At 48.5% G+C, this 13,039-nt stretch overlaps 1 protein-coding gene across 2 annotated transcripts in view; it reads right to left on the reverse strand.

Moving 5' to 3' along the window:
- IGDCC4 (immunoglobulin superfamily DCC subclass member 4) overlaps positions 1-13,039 on the reverse strand; it is an 87,209-nt gene that overhangs the window by 44,168 nt on the left and 30,002 nt on the right. For both annotated transcript variants that reach the window (XM_033070227.1, XM_033070226.1), the window contains exons 3-4: positions 6,311-6,452; positions 899-1,032 (exon numbers count right to left, since the gene is read on the reverse strand). In XM_033070227.1, coding sequence (XP_032926118.1) covers positions 899-1,032; positions 6,311-6,452 — 276 coding nt within the window. The remainder of the gene's footprint in view (positions 1-898; positions 1,033-6,310; positions 6,453-13,039) is intronic.

Here is a 13,039-nt window from a genome sequence, read left to right on the forward strand (position 1 = left end):
AATGCCAAGCAACCCAATCCTGAACAAAGACAAAAGGGGCTGGGAAGGATTTCAAGGTTAAAGCTGCCTGCAAGACACACCAGGGTCGGCACAAACAGGAGACAGACGTGGCAGGGGCACTGTCCTGAGAGAAGGGACAGCTCAGCCAGCCCTGGGGAACGTGTCCACTTGCAGGACAGGGATGATACAAAGCTGGGGAGGCAGCCAGGCCTGCTGGGAAGGATGCTGGAGCCTGGAGACCCCCACTGCACTCATGCTCTCAGCTATGTCCTCATGTCCAGACTTGCCCGCTGCACTCTTGGCTTACAAAGGAAAATGCACTCAGAGGCTGAGGCCCAGACTGGGAGGTGAAGGACAGCTCACACCCAAAGCCTTGCTCCAAAAGCCTGAATCACCAGGAAAAATCCCAGCTGGGGCTGTTCCCAAATACCACACACACATCTTGGAGCTCAGCAGAGCACCAGCAATATGGACACAGAACACAAGCTGGATTTCACTGTGCTCGGCCTCCTCTGGACTGTGCTGGGTAGACACAGCCCTGCCAGCTACTCCAGCCTCCAACTATTCCTCTTGCTTCATCTGTTCCATGCCAGCCCTTGCTTCTTCTGCCACCCAAGGCCACTGCAGAAAACATCACCAAAAATGCTGCCCTCTCCAAAGAGCAAATGGGCTGCCTCCTCTCTTCTAACCACCCCAGAGCACAAAGGAGTCGTCCCAACACAGTCTCCTTATCCCATCACAGCAAAGACAAACCTTTCACGAAATGCCTTCTCTGCAAGTGTTAACCAAAGCTGGCCATGCACAGAGCCACATCAGGAGGGGAGATGGTTACTGGTATCTGAACCCAGCTCCCCCACACAATGACTCCCTGGCAGACCTGGCCCTGGCAGCAGCTCACCTTTCACCACGCTGAGGGTGGCATCGTTGCTGTAGCGCTTGCGGGCGGCGTTGGTTGCCACGCAGTGGTAAATCCCGGCATCGCTCTCCTGCACATCCACGATTTGGAGGACACCATTGGGAAGAGTTATAAACCTGAGTGACCAAAAGGAAGAGTGTGAGACAGGTTATGCCTTACCTCAGATACTCATCACTCCACAGCCCTCTTATCCCTCCCTTTTTTCTGGAAAACCTCTCACATGCAGGTCGCGGTAATGACAGCAAAATGGGATGAGGGAACCTCTGAGCAACCCAACCCATGGCTCTCAAAAAGCAGCAGGTACAGACCTATCTATCACCTCAGAGCCTTCCTAAAGCAAAAGCTGCTTCTGGGAGACCAGACTAACAGGACTTTGCTGACACAGTGCAAACCAACTCCATACACTCACATATCCACATACACATTGGTAGATGCCCACAAGCTTGAGCACATGCTACAGCCATTTTCAGCACTTGCTTTTTACAAAGGTTTGGTTGTCAGACAAAAAACACACTGCAAAGAAGTCTGAACATCATCTTTTTCTTGCTGCACCTCAAGTACATGAAAAGGGACCAACTGATACACAACTGCACCTCCATGGGCCAAAGCAGCCACGACACAGCCACCTGAACCTGCACCATTTCTGGGCTGTAGTGAGTCCTTTCCTTCTTCCACAGGTTTCAGGCTTTCCCAGGGTGACAAACTCACAGCTGGGCCTTCAGCATCCCCTGATTTGCCCATGGGATACTACAGGGAAAGACTTGCACAGAGTGAAATGGCCACACTGCTCACAACATGAACACAATCCTTGCTGCATTACACTGAACAAAGCAGATGATTAGCAATTAGCATAAAAGTAGGAGCAGGCTGTCAGCATCTCCATTTTCTGCCTGGATTCCTAGATGGCAGCCTCTTTATTCTTGAATGCAAGGCGCAAAGCCTACGTGATCCTTTTTAATTATATATGAGATCCATTTTTAATTGCGAGTCTCTATAAACAGAGCTGCCGAGGTTTGACAGGCAGCTCTGGGTTATCAGTCTTCATTATGAAAAGGACACATTCAAAGCAATTGCTAAGGGGAGGGATAGCAGCTATTCCACAGGAACAGCACAAAGACAAGTTATAACCATGAACGCCAGTCCTGCCATCCACAAAGATCGCAGTAAGTCAAACTGTGGTTCTCCAGGTGCTGAGACAGCTGGAGTGCCATGAGCAAGGATCATGGAGCCAGGAAACCTTAACAGGTTACTCATCCTGCATTCAAGCCATGGTCACCAACAGCTCACCTGCTCCTGCAGACATTTATCCTAAATCTGCACTCAGGGAAACACCTCCCATGCCCTAAGCCGTCTGTTCCAGAGAGAAATATCCCTGCTGTCAGCCTTGCATCAATCCTGGACTTCAGCTAGTGCAGGTGAACTTATCATGTCTTCTCCTCTTCACAGTTGATGAAGAGCTCCCAGAGCTTCTCCAGTGACCATTCTGTGTGCACTGAAACAATCCTACAGCCTGATTCATGGACAGAGACTGGCTGAAGCTTCCCATGTACACAAATGCAATGCCCTACATCCCTACAGCCACGTTCCTGCTACTTACAAAGACATTTTGCCCAGGATCAAGCTCCAGAAGACCTCAGAGGAGGTGATATCCAGAAGCCCTCATCAGGATGCCTCATCAGGACCCAGGAGAAAGATGACAAATATTTGCATCCTCTCAGCTCCGTGGAGGGAAAGCCTCCCACTGCGATAATATTTATTTTTGTCGTGCATCTGCTATTTGAGTCTGTAATTAATATCAACATATTTCAAACACCAGGCAAGGCATCTCCCAGCCACAAAAAGACACTTCAGTGATGTATCACAGATTCACTGAGGCTGGAAGAGACCTCTGGTCTGTGGCCTTTCTTCTCTCAGAGCAGGGCCACTAGACCAGGGCATTCAGGACCCAGTTTCTCTTGAGGGCACAAAACAAGCCACTGTGTCCCTAAAGAGAGCAGGAGATGGAAACAAGGGGATTGAATGGGGAAACTTCAGCAAAAGAGCTCGAGACAATCCCTTCAGCACCAGTGGCAGAGATCTGCTCAGTGCAGTATATTCTGTTGGGAAAACATGGCAGTGGTGTAGATGGTTCTGCTTGGGAAGCAAGGAGGAAAGAAAAGCAGGATTTCTCTAGCCACCATTTTTCCCAGCTGCTCACAAAGCCTCCAGCTCTTCAGGGTCCCAGTAGCCCTGAACTAGAAGCCTTCAGGCAGCCTGCAAGGGCATTTGCTCCATCCCCGGGCTCCCTGCAAGGAAATTTGCCTGATGACTCAGAGCAGACAGTTGTCAGAGCTTTTCTTCCACACAAAGGGCAAATCTTTCTGTCTGCTCACCTTCACCAAGGATTAAGCAGGAAACAAAAACTAAAGGACAGACAGATAAAGGCCGTGGAAGTAACAAAAACACTAGAACCTTGGCAGTCCCAGGACTTGCTGTTGATGCTGCAGTGTCAGGATCTCAGAGAAGCTTGCCTGGATGGGGGTGAAAACCTGGGTTACACTGAAGGACAGCACACTCAGAGCAGGGTCAGCTACCACAGCCCTAAAGGCAGCAAGAACAGCAGGGCACACCCACAGAGCTGCTCCCCTCCCTGACAGCACTGAGGAGCTCAGGCTGCTCACCAAGGTAGTGCTCACAAACTGAAATCAAGCACCACTGTCTTGTGTCCAAACCCTGCAACCCCACTGCTCAGAGAAAATCCTGGCATTAACCCCCATTCCCTTTCTTACCTTCTCCCCAGGAAATTGCCAGCACACCCCCTCTTCAGCCTTTTGAAGGTGCTTAGGACAGCCCAAAGCACCAGTCCTGAGCACAGTGAGGAACCTGCAGCTCTGTTGCCAGGCTTTTAGAAGCCCTTTTGCTCACAGCTCCAGAGTCCTGCACATGAATATGAGCCACATCAAGGCATTCCTGACACAGCACAGAAATAAACTCTACACACAGATAAAACCCTCACTTAGCCAAAATGTGGAAAAATATACTGTGATTGCAGAGTATGTGGTCTGTAGGTTATGATTTGATGTGCAGACCTTCAAAGACCTCCAGTTCCCAGCAAGTGCTCATCTTGGCTCTAGAGAAAATAAACAGCAATTTGGAGCCTGATGTGAAACCCAGCCAGCACCTCAACCAGAGATTAAGCCAAGAGATGTTGCACACATCCCAAAGCAACTGCAATCTAGAGAAATCCTGTGAGCCACCTTTCAGCAGCTGCTGCAGATTTAAGGCTGTGTTTATTCAATGTATTTCAGAGCCAGAACTGCAAAACAATCTGTGCCTTACTCACATATGGAATTTAGGTTTTTGTCCTGAAGAGGGACAGGAAAGGTATTCCAAAAACATCTATCAGCACTTTGGTACCCTTTAGGTTGTTTAAGCACTTTTTTAAGCTCAGCTTTCAGTACCTTTGAGGTGGCACCATGCTAGAACCTGCAAAGGCTGAAAAGAGTGCCCAAAGGTAAGAACAACAAAGAAAAGTGGAGAGGGAAGAGGAAAAAAGAAGGGAAAAGAAGAAAAGAGAGGGGAAAAAAGAAAAGCAAGAAAAAGGAAAAGTAACATGAGTTTAACATGATTATTCTATCCCTCTTAAATCACACTGATGTAGCAGCACTACCCCAGGGCTGTATCTCCAGTCCCCTTTGCACACCCTCCCAGCCCCTGCTATTCTGGAATATGAAATCATCACCCTGACACCTGCCCAGCCAAAGGGTTGCATTTTCACAGGCTCATCTGACATGTGCACAGGAGGGAGCCCACAGTAATCAGGGCAGCCTGAGATCCCATCCTTAGGCACGATGCAGGGAGGATAACAGAGCTCTGGTTGGCAGCCAACATTTCCTGGAATTCACTTAATTCCTTCGAAAGCCGGTTATATTAAATCCAACAACAACCAGACAACAACAAAAAAAGCAAATCCTTCTGAAAAAGCATATTAGCTAGAACATGATTTAAAAAGCAAGATCTGCAGAGATTATGGCCTGGCTTTTACAAGGAAAACAATTTTCAGGCTGCCCGTGATGAAAGCAATCTCTGAGCAAGTAATTTCACAATATCGAGCTGTCTCATTAAAAAGCCATTGTATCTGTGACACACTTCTCCCTGCAATCCCTCCTTTTTGGTTTTTTCCTTCCTTTTTTATTAGTTTTCTTCTCATTACAATGCAACAGCCTCCTATGAACTTTAGATGCCACACTCCACACTCAAGGATTTAAGTGGGTATTCTTATAGAAACAGTCACTGCTGCAAAAGTATTTCTGAACTTCCCCCCAAACACCCTCCTCTTTTTTTCCCCTTTTCTGCCACCTGAATTAACTTCCCCAGGAGGAAAAAAGCTCCTTCTGAAGAACAGAAAAGGTGTTTTAAAGAACTAAAGGACAATTCAGTCACTGATCCCCTGCAGAAGTGATGTCTGTAGACCAACAGACAGACAGTTAATTGTTTATCCCCTTCTCTGTAACTGACTTTCATAAATAAAAAAGTATCATGCTACAGGACTCTCCTTTTTTTCTCCAGAAAAAGAAAATTCAGCCTCATTTACTAGATGGTGTCTAGACATGGGAGTAAGACAAAGGAAAAAGCCTCTCATTAAAACCACAACCAAAATCAAGGAAAATCCACATCATGGAGCCCAGCTGGGTACACCCAGGTCAATACTCCTCACCCCAGGCCCCAATCCCCCAAAGAATTCCATGTCACTTCACACAAGAGGACAAGCCAAAGCAGCCCATGCCTTGCCATGCCCCATCCCAGGCACACACAGGCCTTTGCAGGGTGCAGGTTCTGCACTGTAATAACTAGCACAGAATCACAAGGTTGGAAGAGACCCTCAAGATCATCAAGTCCAAGCCATGCCCTAACATCTCCACTAGACCATGGCACCAAGTGCCACATCCAGGATTTTCTTAAACACATCCAAGGATGTGACTCCATCACCTCCCTGGGCAGACCATTCCAGTACTTTATCACTCTCTGTGAAAAACTTTTTCCTACTATCCAACCTGTATCTCCCCTGGCACAGCTTGAGACTGTGTCCTCTCGTTCTGTCAGTGCTGCCTGGTGAAAGAGACCAACCCCCACCTGACTAAAAGCACCTTTCAGGAAGTTGTAGAGAGTGAAGGGTTGTTTTTCCTTTGTGGTTTGAATATCTGGGACAAAGTTCATTTTATTTGGGTGTTTATGGACTGTTTTTCTTCAGCTCCTTGATTACCTCCTCTTACATCACTTTGTTATCAGGTCCAGACCTGGTCTGTCACCTCTCTGGTCATTCTACCATTTTATAGAATGATTTCCACATCCCAAATGATCAGGTTTTGCTTTGCTCTTTTCCAAGCTGACCCAAGAAAGCAATCAGGGAGTCACCTGGGTTCTGCTGGGACAGCTTCATGGTCCTTCTCCCAGGTGATGACAGGGGAGGGCACCCCCTCGATCCGGCACTCAAACCTGGCCATGCCATTTTCCTCCACGGTCTGCGACTCCGGCTGCTGCACAAAGCGCGATAATGCTGGGGAAAGAAGAAGGGAAGGAAAGTTAATAACTCTGGGTTTCTGCTGAGAAATGCAAGCCTGTTAGCATGTATCAGCTAAGAGAAAGGCTCTTCTCTCCTAAAGATAATCTGAAATGTAATTCCTCCCTTTCCTGTGCTCCTACAGATCCTCAGCAAACCTAACAGCAGTAACTGAAAGGTTTCATTACACATTTGTATAAATTCGTTTCTTGCCTCATTTTCTGCCTTAAGGACAGCAGTGTGAGAGAAAGACAGACAATTTGGCACTTTCAGCAGTTACCTTCCTAAACTGCTTCCTTGTCTGTTCACTTGCTCCATTTGGGAGGGACACAGAATGAGAAACAGAGGGGAAATGCCACAACCCCAGAGATGAGCGTTTCCCCCTTGCTTTGCAGCATTCCTGCAGCCACAGGAAATTAAAACAAGGCAAGAGGAAGAGCAAGGCAGATGTCAAGTTACACAAAACAACTGCCCACAGGCTGGCAGTGCTGGAGAGCAGAGGCAGAGCCCATAAGGGTTTTGATCCTCCATCTCCTACCTGCAAAAACCAACTTCATCCTATTCAAGCAGATGGGAGCAGCCAAGGGGATCCAGACACCCTGCTAAGAGGAGGATGGATTTCATACCTGCCAGGACACTTGTTTGCTGTCCAAGGCTCACCTCTCTCTGTACATGTTTTTCCATAGTGAAGAGGCTGAACTGCTTTGGAGACAAAGCACTAAGGTTTGGAATTGCTCACAATCCACAGCTGCCTCATCTTCCAACCCCATGCACACAGCAAAATGCTGGAGCAGAAATCATCCCCCAGGGCTGTCAGCATCTGTCCTACCAACAGCATAACTGGAAGGCATCCCAGTGCCAGGTGCAGTTTTTTTGAATATCCATGCTGGCTCCTGGATGGGGGCAGAAAGCCTGTGCTCTTGTCCACCAGAACTGGCTTCTGCTTTATCCATCTCTGTTAAACTGTCCCTGCTGTGAAACTTACCCTGCTGGACAAATCCATCCAACAATACTCTAACACAAGGCCCAGAAACCCCAAATGTGGAACAATAAACATAAATTTCAGCCAAAAACCACACTTGGATGCTGGACCAAGCACAGCACTGTGCGCGAAGGACCCCAAGTGACCTCCTGGCCCTCCAACACAATTATGTGCTTGTCCTGCCATTGCTTTCCAAGAACATCCATCATTGCTTTGGATTTTGTAGGACTCCAAACTTGAAGTTTTTCTTTGCATCTCTCACACACACAAACATCCATGCACACACATACATGCCTTATTGCAGTGTGAGCTTGAGAAAGTATGTACAGTTTGGAAAATGAAATGCTTTTGCATGACCCATTTTAACCTCGGCATATTCTCAGCTGTCATTAGTGTTTTTCTTTAATTTAAATAGTTATCACATGTTTCAAGCAACTCATTGCTCTCCCCAGCAGCTACAGACCAAATTCTCCCACCAGCTGTCCACCACATTTAGTTTTTCAATTCAACACAAACGGAAAGAAAAATGTTTTCCTGGAAAAAGCTGAAAAATACATTAATATGTAAGGCCTTAATTCAGCCAACTGCTTTAGTATTCTCAAATATACACTGCAGACCACTTTACCACAGAGTAAATTCTACAAATTACAAAACCTTTTAAGCTCATGTTTATAAAACTTGCTGAATCTGAGTTTAAAAGAAAATCCATCAAATTCCAGTGCATGTTCAGGATGGCACCTTCAAAACAACTCTCTCTTGACAGCAGATACCCTTAATCCTCTTTCCCCTTATTCTCTTCTCATCCTACAGGTGTCAATGAGAATATTTTGGGAAGCTCTGGAAGGTCATGTACCCATGAACATCATGATGGGAGGCAGGAATCCTTCTAAAAAATGAAATTTGTTGGCATTTCTGTTTTCTCCACTTCACACAGGGTCACCTGTGTCTCTGCTGTCATTAAGTGGCATCACCTTGGTGTACAAAAGGTGACAGAGCCTCCCTGGGCTCCCTGTCCTGGTTATTCCTGGCTACCACCTGCCAGACCTGGTCCTGCAAGGTTGAAATTCCCAGCTGAGAACCAAATCCTGCCCTTCACCTCCACCCAGCCCCACTGTGCTGGGCTGGCTCTTCAAAAGCCAAAAAAGCACCTCTGACAGAGCCTCATTAATGTGCAGGGAGTGTGACCAAGCAGTGACCCTGATGAGGGAGCACAGTGTCCCTCTGGCCCAGAGCAGCACTCAGGAACAGCCACACTTCCCAAGGGGAGTCACAGCTCCTGGCAAAGCCACACAGCTGAGAGCTCACACAGCTAGGGGTTCAGCCCTGGCAGTGCCCAGCAAACCAGTTTGTCTGTTAGTGCCATCTCAGAACTCTTGGGGTGGGCTTCAGAGGCTGAGCAGCTCCAGAGTATTCTTTTCACAGCATGAAGTTAGGGATAGTGGGGATAGGGATGGGCTGGAAAAAATCACCTCTGCAAGCTCTGAAAGAAGCAGTCTGCAGCCTCCTCTGTGAAGGAGAGGACAGGGAACTTCAACTTTTGAGCACAGAAAGTAACACTAAATCAAGGCAAGAAAAGTGAAAAAGTTCCTTCAATGCAAGACTGAGCAAGACCCCTGGATGCCAGCCCTGAAAGGATCAGGCAGAGACAGAGTTGTTTGTTGGGCTCATCAGTGCTCCACAAGCATCTGCACCAGCTTGGGGCCAACACCAGAGCACGGTGTGATCCCCTGTGCTCCTCCTCTCTCATTCCCAGGAGTACCAGGGTGGAATGGATGAGGCAGGACATGTACAGCACCTCTAGCTCAACTCAGAGCTCTGCTGCAAACAGCCGGTGCTGGGAGGAAAAAGAATCAGACAAGGGAGGAGAGGACTGGAGAGCAGGAGGAGAGGACTGGAGAGCAGGTCCTGCCACTTGGACACGCTGCATGGGCGTGTGTGCAGGTCACAGCAAGTGCAGGACAGGCTCCAGCACACTGCCCACCCTGGGGCCACAGGATCCTTGGGGGACTGCTCTTCTCCCACAAACAAATTCTGGGCTGCTGCAGAAGTGCTGCAAAGTGAGAGGTTTTCCCACAGAGAGGCAGGGATAGGGGATGCTTGAGGGGACAAGGCAAACAAAGAGGACTCATACTCAACATTATTTTCAACTCCTCAGCTAAGGTTTAGCTTGCAAAACCATCCTCAGCCACAAAACCTCCCAGCCCCATTGCACTGATTATCCTGAACACCTTAATAGGCCACTCAGTAAGAATTACCCACTGCAGGTGAGAAGGTGAAGAGCATTCCAGCAAATTGCCCTCAGCCACAGCCGAAGCAGCGGCTCTGTGCCTGCAGGAGTGGGGCAGGCAGCTCCCTCCCCGCTGACACCTTAAACCCAGCTGGAGCCAAGCCGTGTGTGCCAAAGCTTTCAGCCCTGAGCCCAGGGGTGACTGCAGGATGGTGAAACACAGCACCCTCCCCCTCTCCCAGCAGCGTGATCCGTGCAGGAGGCTGTGGGCTTGGAAAAGCTGCCAGCCAGCAACACTACACCCCAGGCAGAAAATGCAGTCTATGCAAGGAATTCAGCCTTCTGAAAGGGGCTCGCTGCTCTCTCCCACAGCGCTTTGCCCTCAGACTCTCCGTCCTCTTTGTACCTTCCACAATTATCAGGAGATATTTCCAAGGTGGGGGCAACATCAGCCCCCAGTGAGATCACAGACACCACCCAGGCCACCCCTCCCTGAACGACTCACCTCTGAACAGCCGGGCTGGAAGGGGAGCACGCACAGAAAGTGGTGGGAGCAATTTGCCACGGCCCCCCCGGCACGGTGCAGGCACAGCCAGCACAGAGCTCTGTCTGCAGGGCCATATGGCAGCACGGGACTGTTCCTGCCCTCCACAGGAGCCAGCTCCACACCCACCCTGAACAGTATCTAAAGCCACATCTATAGTCATGGATGTCCAGAGCCTGTGCATTCATCTGCAGGAAGTTTTTCTGCCCAGAGTGGCTCTGCCTACAGTCCCTGGCCTTCACTCACCTGTGCCCCTAATTCACAAAATAAATAGGTAAAATCTATAAAAGAAATCCTTAAAGTAGCAACAAATCCTAGTCTGCCGTTCCTCAAATCCCAGACACACAGGGCACCACAGAGAAGACATACAGCCCATGTGGAGAGAGGATGATGTGAGATTCTGTGTGTGGATTCCTGCTGTGGTCTGTCCCTCCAGGTGCAGGAACACTCCAAACCTCTCCCCTGCTCCCTGCCAGCAGCCACATGATGCTGGCCCATTGCCTCCAGCCACAGCAAATGTCTTCATCTGACAGTGACAATTACTGTAATTTTCTACAACCCCCCTTGCACAAAATGTTTAAGCTAAATTAAAAGCTTTAACAAATCTTCATCGATGTAGTTATTAACAAGTAGAAAGCTACACCTTCCCACACCTATAATAATGCCCCTGGTACTTCCATGTGGGAGCACGTGGGGCTCAGGAAAACCTGCAAACCCAATTTATCAGCCTGAGTAGCTGCTCATTTACAGACACCCTCACACAGGAGCCCTCACAGCCTTGCTCCTCCTCATTTGCCATGGGGTGTGGATGGTGACCATGGCATGGGGCCCTTGGTGGCACACAGGGTGTCAGGGAACACTGGGCAGTGAGCCATATGTTTATCCAGCAAAATGCCAACAAGCAACTCCTGGACCACGCTGGAAGGATGGAAGTCATCACACTGTCACAGCCTTCACACACCATTCAACCTCTGCCACTCCAGCCTGACTGCTTTGAAAGGCTTCCTCCAGCCTCTGGGCTCACTGCTGCCTGGAGCATCCCCTCCCTCCACTGGGAAGTCCTTACACAGAGGTGCCAGAGCTGCTCTTGGGGCTGTCAGGGGGAGAAGTAGATTCCCACAAGCCTGAAACACAGCAGATGACACCAACACCACCAAAGCAGTGCTGAGCAAGGCAGGTGCTATGAATATCCAATGCTCCTACTTGGTACTGCAGACTCAGTGGCACAGAGAGCCCCACAGACTGCATGGGAGCCCCATCCCAGGGAAGGAAAAGAGCTGCAGGTCAGAAGGACAAGCTCATGGCAGGAATAACACATCCCACGTGCTCAACAGGTTTTCTTCTACTGCCCCATCCTGATTAGCAGGCCCCAGGGCAATCAGCACAAAGAATAAGCCCATCCATTCCATCCAGTTTTGGATAGACCATGCTCAGTGGCAGAGGGAAAAATGAAAAAAGCCAAGCCTTTACAATCCTCACTTGCTCCAGCTGAATGCTAATGGAGCAAGTGCTTTTGCCCAACCCTGGGAACAAATCGAAGCGAGAGATGCATTTCATGAATCAATTCCCTCGCTGCTCCCTGCTCAGAAATGGTTATGTCAGGTGCATGTGTGTGCCCTGGAAGCAGAGTTTTCCCTGTGAACATGGTAATAAAAGGAGACATGTGAGTACACATAAGGAAAGAGTTCACCTGAAATTTCCCATTTCTGGGAGAAACAAAGAAGGGGATGGAGAGAGGCATCACCCATGTACACTCCTCTGGAAAAATTCAGGAGGGGAGAAAGGCAATTTAAGTCAGCCTCCCCATTTTGAGATGTCTCCATTGTTCTAACTTGTAAGACACCAAACAATAAACCCAATAAACCATAAAAGAGACACAGCCCATTGCCACTGGGCAAGAGACACAGCACACAGTTCAACATAAGTCATCCCTAAAAGGGAATAAATATATCCTAACCCAGGCTGTCTGGGACTGAGGCAGGAGCAGCCAAATAAATCCAGCTGGACTAGTAGACAGCTTTTCAACTCCAGAACTTCCACCTCCTCCCAAACAATACCTGTGTGCAGGACCCCTGATTGCATGCTTAATGTTTTCTGAGCAGAAAAGGAGGATAAGTTGCAAATATCAAAGATTTTCTCCTCATCTGGCAAAACTTCACCAGCAGTTCTGGTTTCCACAGCACAGTGCTCACAGACTGAAACACTCACTTGGCCACACCTGGATGGCCCTGTCTGGGGTACCAGAGCCTAAAAACATCCCAGGGTAAAGGGGCTGTCAGGACATTCCCTGTGCATCTTCACCCCCCATAACTCCCATGGTGTGCTGTGCAGCTGTTTCAAGAACATTTACACAAGTCACTGTACTAGAGAGAAGTGTTACTGTGTTTGCATTATTTTCTAGCCTCACCTATTTATTTGTACTCACTTAAAATAGCCCCTGGACCCAAGCCTGAATACAAAGGAATTTTATTGTTGAACTCTGTGCAGAGATTCAGCAGTTCAGATCTTGGAGTGTTCTTCTCATACAAACAAAAACTGCTCTGGAGAGCCCTTTCTTTCACTTCTTCCATACAAAGAGATATTCAGCTCACAAGCTGCCACAGCCAGACCCCACCACAGCCTCCTCTCCAAGCACAGGGGCTGCACTCAGGGCTCTGAAGTTCTCTGCAAAAACAAGCATTGTCTTCTGGAGAGAGAAGGGTCTTGTTTTTGATCCACAGTTAATGGCACTTACCTGGAGAGTTGCACAGGATGTTGACAGTGGGAAAATAGGAAGACACCACTGCTTATTTGTGGACTATCCACAAGTCTACCTACACATCATTATTGCA

Source organism: Catharus ustulatus, chromosome 12 (assembly GCF_009819885.2).
Source record: "Catharus ustulatus isolate bCatUst1 chromosome 12, bCatUst1.pri.v2, whole genome shotgun sequence".
NCBI lineage: Eukaryota > Metazoa > Chordata > Aves > Passeriformes > Turdidae > Catharus > Catharus ustulatus.